General features: G+C 50.2%; 1 protein-coding gene across 2 annotated transcripts; it reads left to right on the top strand.

Annotated features, from left to right (window-relative positions):
* Positions 1–315: 315 nt before the first annotated feature.
* On the top strand, positions 316–4,702 carry Pja1 (praja ring finger ubiquitin ligase 1). 2 transcript variants are annotated; one of them, XM_052733392.1, is made up of 2 exons: positions 316–448; positions 2,472–4,702. In XM_052733392.1, the coding sequence occupies exon 2, from the start codon at positions 2,539–2,541 to the stop codon at positions 4,255–4,257; it is 1,719 nt and encodes a 572-aa protein (XP_052589352.1). In that variant the 5' UTR covers positions 316–448; positions 2,472–2,538; the 3' UTR covers positions 4,258–4,702. The 2 variants fall into 2 exon arrangements, with proteins under 2 accessions (XP_052589352.1, XP_052589343.1); XM_052733383.1 differs by having other exon boundaries at positions 321–448; positions 2,190–4,702.
* The last annotated feature ends 1,632 nt before the right edge of the window (positions 4,703–6,334 follow it).

Raw genomic sequence — 6,334 nt, 5'->3', positions numbered from 1 at the left:
AGACAAACCATAGCATGTAATATAGTAATATAATTAACTATCATGTTAGAATTAATCAGAATCTTCAGATTTCAGTTTTTTAAAGAAAACTGAAGGGAAGGTGGCAAATGTTTAACATGTTAGTGCTGTTACAGTTCACTGCGTGTGTGTGTGTGTGTGTGTGTGTGTGTGTGTGTGTGTGTGTGTGTGTGTGTGTGTGTGAAAAATCTGAGCATTTCAAACGAAATAATGCTTTGGAGCCCACCCGGATTTGCAGAGGGCAGCAGACGCCCCCGCCACATCAAGGGGGCGGGCTCGCGTGACGTCACGGCCACTTCCGCCGCCGCAGTCTCCGCCTGCCCTAGTGCTCTTATGCGGGGGAGGAGCCGAGACCCTGAGCAGCAGCGGTGGTGGCGGCGTCCGAAGGTCCGTCAGCTCTGCAGCTCCGAGCGCGCCACTGGCCGGGAAGGTGAGTGCAAGGCGGCCTTGCTGCAGTCGCCCGGACGGGTTGGCGGATGGGCACGGGCAGAATCCCAGGGACCCCTTTGCGGGTTCGTCTTGGGAGCGGGGTGGGGCAAAGGGGACTTGACCACATGCCGAGGCCCGTGGCCTCTTTGGGGACCGCATCCCTTGCTGCCCAGCTCCTGTTGTGTTTTATGGCCCCAGCCCGAATGGCCTTCATGGCTGTTTGAGAGGGGACTGGTGGTCGCGGCCCTCTGCCACTCCTACCTGTCTCTCCTTGCAATGCTCTTGGCCTCTTTGCAGAGAACTCTGTGGCCTTTCTTCCCCCATTTTGCTGCTGTTTGGTCGAATGGCACATGGCTAAGATTTTTAGGTACAAATATGTGCCCAGGAAAAGAAATATTAGAAGATAAACAATATTCTCAGGGAAAATCAGGGTTCCTACAGGAAACCCTTTTCTTCCTTTTGACCTGCCACATTGATTTGGGTTAGCCCTTGGAGCTGATAACGTATTTCTGTCTCTTATTATGACATTGCACCCCCTCCTCTGTGTCGCACGCACGCGCATACACAGGCACACGCACAGGCACACACAAACCTCCTTTGCAGTCTGGTCCCTGTCCCTGCATCCTCAAGGTTCCAGCGAGCTCCTCCTCTGCGCATGCGCAAACAGGCAAGCACACACCCTCTCGCATATCCTCTAGTTCCTTCCTCTCCCCTCACCTACCTCCTACCTCTAGAATCTTCCCTCTTCTCCTCTGACCCGCATTTGAGTGTGTATTCTCTCTGTCTCTGTCTCTCTCCCTCCACCCCTCCCTTCCTCTACCCCTCCCTCCCTCCATGTCCCTCTCTCTCCTTCTCTCCTTCTCTCTCCCCCTCCCGTTCTCCCTCCCCCCTCAGAAATGGCCTCCCTCTTCCCTGTCTGCTATATACGCACATGTGAAGACATCTCATCCTTCTATTGCTTGCCTTACATACATGCACACACAAGAAAGCTGGCTCACATGCTCTTAAATGTTCTTTTCTCCTAGTCTCTGTCTGTCCTACACTGCACCTTCACACAAAAATCCTCTGGGGACACTACCCCCTTTCCTGTTCACCATATTAACAGAGGCCAGCATTCTCTGTGTTCCATCGCCACATACATCCTCTGTGCTTTTTTTCTGTCCGTTGTTGCCTCCCATATTGACTCTTACACACTTTCCTCATTGCTACTAATACCCTTTCACTTCCTTGCCTGTGAAATGCAGGCTTCCCTCTATAGTTCCAGCTGCCACACTTACCAGGAGCGCTGACCCTTCTCTTTCTGTCATACTTAGAGCCTTCCTCTCTCAAGCTGCCCCACCCATTCCTGTCGCTCTCATACCCACAAGCACCCACCCCTACAGAAATCCCTGCATTGCAGGATTGCTGGCTCCCTATCCACCTGTCTCTCTCCTGACAGACACTGGCACTTGTGCATACACAGTGAGCTACGTTTTCAGTTCTATTCTGAATTGTATTTCTTCTCAATATCTGCAGTTCTCAGAAAACTACACCCCCCCCAAAAAAAAAACAACCTCACAGCAGGCTTTACTCTTCCCATATTTCCACAGCAATCTACATCCTAGCATTCAGTCACACACACACACACATACACACACACACACACACACACACACACACACTTTCTTATTCTCCACTAAAGTCTGGTTTTCTTGTGAACCCAGTCTTGTAATCATTTTGCAAACATTACAAATGTGTTCCAGGTCTACAAACCAGTCACTGAAACGCTACCTCAGGCCTTAGAAGACAGTGAAACTAACTTTAAAGTGCCCCTGTCCCTCTGTTACCTGCTGAAGGAAAACTAGATCTCCTTATTCTGTAGTTCTGAACTGGGAGCGAGAGCCTTTGCACCTGCATCCCAGCTCGGCTGGAAACTGTGAGTCAGCCATGGGTCAGGAACCTAGCAAGCCTGTTCGGCCCAAACCAGCAGGAGGGTATCGGTCTGGTGTAGGCAGGAGTTATCGAAGGAGGCATGCTTATGTCAGTTTCAGGCCATCCACGAGCCAGCAAGAAAGAATTGCCAGCCAGAGAAGGGCAACGTCCGAAGTCCCGATGCACAGATCAGCCCCCAGTCAAAGCAAGAGGAGCCGGTCACCATTTGCCAGCGCCCGTCGTCGTTGGGATGACAATGAGAGCTCGGGAACCAGCCTGAATGTTGAGAATGAGGATTATTCCAGGTATCCTCCAAGAGAGTACAGGGCCTCAGGGAGCCGAAGAGGATTGGCTTATGGACATATTGACACTTTGGGGGCACGTGACAGTGAGGAGGAGGGGGCTGGGCCTGTTGACAGACTGCCAGTGAGAGGGAAAACTGGCAAGTTTAAGGATGATCCAGAGAAGGGGGCAAGGTCTCCCCGCTTCTCTAGCGTTAATCATGATGTGAAAGAGGAGCTTGGCAAGGTAGAACCGCCCCCTGCTGCAAGGTGCTCTGCTAGCAGGGCTGAGTTCTTGAAGCAGAATGGCATGGCCTCTCAGATGGCTTCTGCTGAAGGCAGGGCGGCTGCAAAAGGTAACAGCAGCTTGGAGAGGGAGAGGCAGAATTTACCAGCACGTCCTAGCAGGGCTCCTGTGAGTATTGGTGGTGCTGGGGAAAACACCCCAAAGAGTGCAGAGGAACCGGTGGTGAGACCAAAAATCCGGAATGTGGCGACTCCCAACTGCGTGAAACCAAAAATATTTTTTGATACTGACGATGATGACGATGTGCCACACAGTACTTCCAGGTGGAGAGATGCTGCCGATGCTGATGCTGAGGAAGCCCACGCAGAGGGCCTAGCAAGAAGAGCCCGAGGTGACGGTGCAGGCAGCTCCTCTGAGCCAAAGTTTCCTGAAGACAAGAAGGAGAACAGGAATGGGCAGGGGAAACCAGAGAAAACGTCACGACGTCGACGAACCATGGCTGACCCTGACTTCTGGGCGTACACTGATGATTACTACCGATACTATGAAGAAGACTCCGACAGTGACAAAGAGTGGATGGCTGCTCTGCGCCGGAAGTATCGAAGTCGGGAACAACCCCAGTCTTCCAGTGGGGAGAGCTGGGAGCCTCTGCCAGGAAAGGAAGAAGGGGAAGCTCACCAAGCTGGAGGGGGTGTGAACACCAGCGGAGCTGGGAGCCTTGCCAGTACCAGTGCTGGCAGCAATGGCAGTAGCTATCCTGAAGAAGTACAGGATCCGTCCCTTCAGGAAGAAGAGCAGGCCTCTCTGGAAGAAGGAGAAATCCCTTGGCTCCGGTACAATGAGAATGAAAGCAGCAGTGAGGGGGATAATGAGTCCAGCCATGAGCTGATGCAGCCCGCGATGTTCATGCTGGATGGCAACAACAACCTGGAAGATGACTCCAGTGTGAGCGAAGACCTCGAAGTGGACTGGAGCCTCTTTGATGGCTTTGCTGATGGCTTGGGAGTGGCGGAAGCCATCTCCTACGTGGATCCTCAGTTCCTCACCTACATGGCTCTCGAAGAGCGCCTGGCCCAGGCGATGGAGACGGCCCTTGCGCACTTGGAGTCTCTCGCTGTTGATGTCGAGGTGGCTAACCCACCAGCGAGCAAGGAGAGCATTGATGCGCTTCCCGAGATCCTGGTCACTGAAGATCATGGTGCAGTGGGCCAAGAAATGTGCTGTCCTATCTGCTGCAGTGAATATGTGAAGGGGGAGGTGGCCACTGAGCTCCCGTGCCACCACTATTTCCACAAGCCATGTGTATCCATCTGGCTTCAGAAGTCCGGCACCTGCCCAGTGTGCCGCTGCATGTTCCCTCCCCCACTCTAAGGCCAAGGCTCTCTACTCTTAGCCTGGTTATTTTCCCTATCCCAAACCCACAATACTACAGGAGCCCTCTTTCAAAATTAACAGTGGCAATGAAATCTGTCAGTCAATTAGACTAAACTTGTTGATTCCTTGTGATTATTTCCAATGTGAAAATGGTTGTGTACAATTACATTTAAAAATCATCCTTTCTTTTAGAAGGTAGAAAGGGGAAACTAAACTTTCTAAATGCTACTTGAGATTGCAGCCAGAACCTACATTTTCTAACCTGAAAGTTGAAACACATCATATTTGTTCTGTAGACTCTGTTGCTCTTGTTGATGTCAAGTTTATCTGTTAACTACGTTGGAAAGACGAAATCACTTTTGTTGCATGTTATGGGTTAATGTCCCTGTATTTGCAGTGGTGTAAAAGCTTATTAAAGTTTTTCTTTTGGTTTGACACAGTACAGTGGCATCGTTGGGGTTTGGTCTGAAACGGTGATACCAGGTAACTGTAAATTGATCCCTTGCATTTGCAACAAAAGTACCAGGTTTCAGTGTTCTCAGCTCTAGAAAAACTGTTCTTTTCCCTAGACGTGCTCATCAGAACACCAAAAAAACTTCTTTAAGAAGTAGGAATAAGGTGTTCGATTGCCTTCTATATGGGAAAGATTGACTAGAGAGAAAAAAAAACCAGAGAAACAATGGTGAAAAGAAATCCAAACTGTGGGGGTGAACCAGTTCAAGTCACCATTGAGAAAGTAGAAACTTGACAGTAAATGGGTAAAAAAAAAAAATAGATCTGAATACCAGGTACACATCTCAACATAGGGACACAAATAGGGACATGCCAACAGAGGGCTACAGGACAGCCAGGTGCCCACCCACACAGGGCAAACTCATTTAACAGCTGGCCATGTTGCTTCAAACCCATCTCTAGAATAAAACTCAGGCACAAGTGAATCCCTCCTTCCTAACACCGTATTTACCTTCATTGACCCACAGAGGTACAGTACCTTTGTATTTTCATCAATGGCTGGTAGCCAGTATAAAGAAAACAAAGTTGTACACTTACAGAAAGGTTTTCTCCCGCTTCACAGAAGCACATGTAGAAGCCACAGCCCATTTTGCTGCAACTGCTCAGGCTGAGACCTACAGCTTCACTCCTCATCTGTCTTTCTGTGTTCTTTCTGGGCCTTAGCCCAATGTGGGGTTCTTTTGGTGGGTTCTGGTGGTTTGCCACGAACCTTTTCTGTGCTCTGAGTGGTACCACATGAAAGTATTTTAGGAGCACCCTTGGGTACTGGTCATCTTCTCATTCCCATGGCATAACAGTGACCCACATTTCCCATTTAGGCAGAATGAGTCAGTTCAGGAAAGGAGATGCTGGCCAGTGCCAGAGGTCCCCCACTAGCTGGAGAAATCTACCACTGCAGTCTGGGTAGAGGCTCCAGACCTGTGCCTCTGGGGCCCTGAGCAGTTTCAGGCTCACATGGAGGGCGCCAGCCAAGGGCATCACACTGCTGTTCCCAGACCTTGAAGTCTGGAGGGGGCTGTGTGAGGACCAGGAGTCCAGAAGCATTTGCTGTGGTGGTGATGGAGTCGAGAAGTCCAGAAGCAGCCAGCAGTGACAGCTTGGGGCCACAGTAGTGTGGGGCCCTTGATGATGATGCAGCGAACTACCAGCTCTATCGGCAGGCTGTGTCTGCATCTGTCTGTCTGTCTGTTACTCCATTTTAGACTCCCCAGCCTCCTTGATGACTCCTCCAGGCATCCCCTCCTTCCAATACTAGGTTTTGGATGTTGAGTTGCTTTCTGTTGTTTGTAATAGGAAGCCCCAGTGGTACACCTGTTGACACCCTCGGCCCACTTTTATGGCTGTGTTCCTTGTCATATAAAATGTCACAAATGCTTGATGGCCAGACAGTTTCTGCTTAAAATATAGCAGATCCATTATTGTTCTAGAACAATGGGCCTCAGGGGCCTCTAGACACGCAGCAGCGTTTTTTGAGACATATTCTTACTTTGTAACCCTGGCTGGTTTGGAACTCACAATGTACCCCAAGTGGGTCTCAAACTTGTGATGAACCTCCTGCCTA

This window comes from Peromyscus californicus, unplaced genomic scaffold (assembly GCF_007827085.1).
Source record: "Peromyscus californicus insignis strain IS unplaced genomic scaffold, ASM782708v3 Scaffold_10__1_contigs__length_136768540, whole genome shotgun sequence".
NCBI lineage: Eukaryota > Metazoa > Chordata > Mammalia > Rodentia > Cricetidae > Peromyscus > Peromyscus californicus.
Note: the sequence above shows the minus strand (reverse complement) of the source record. Positions and strands in the feature narration are given on the sequence as shown.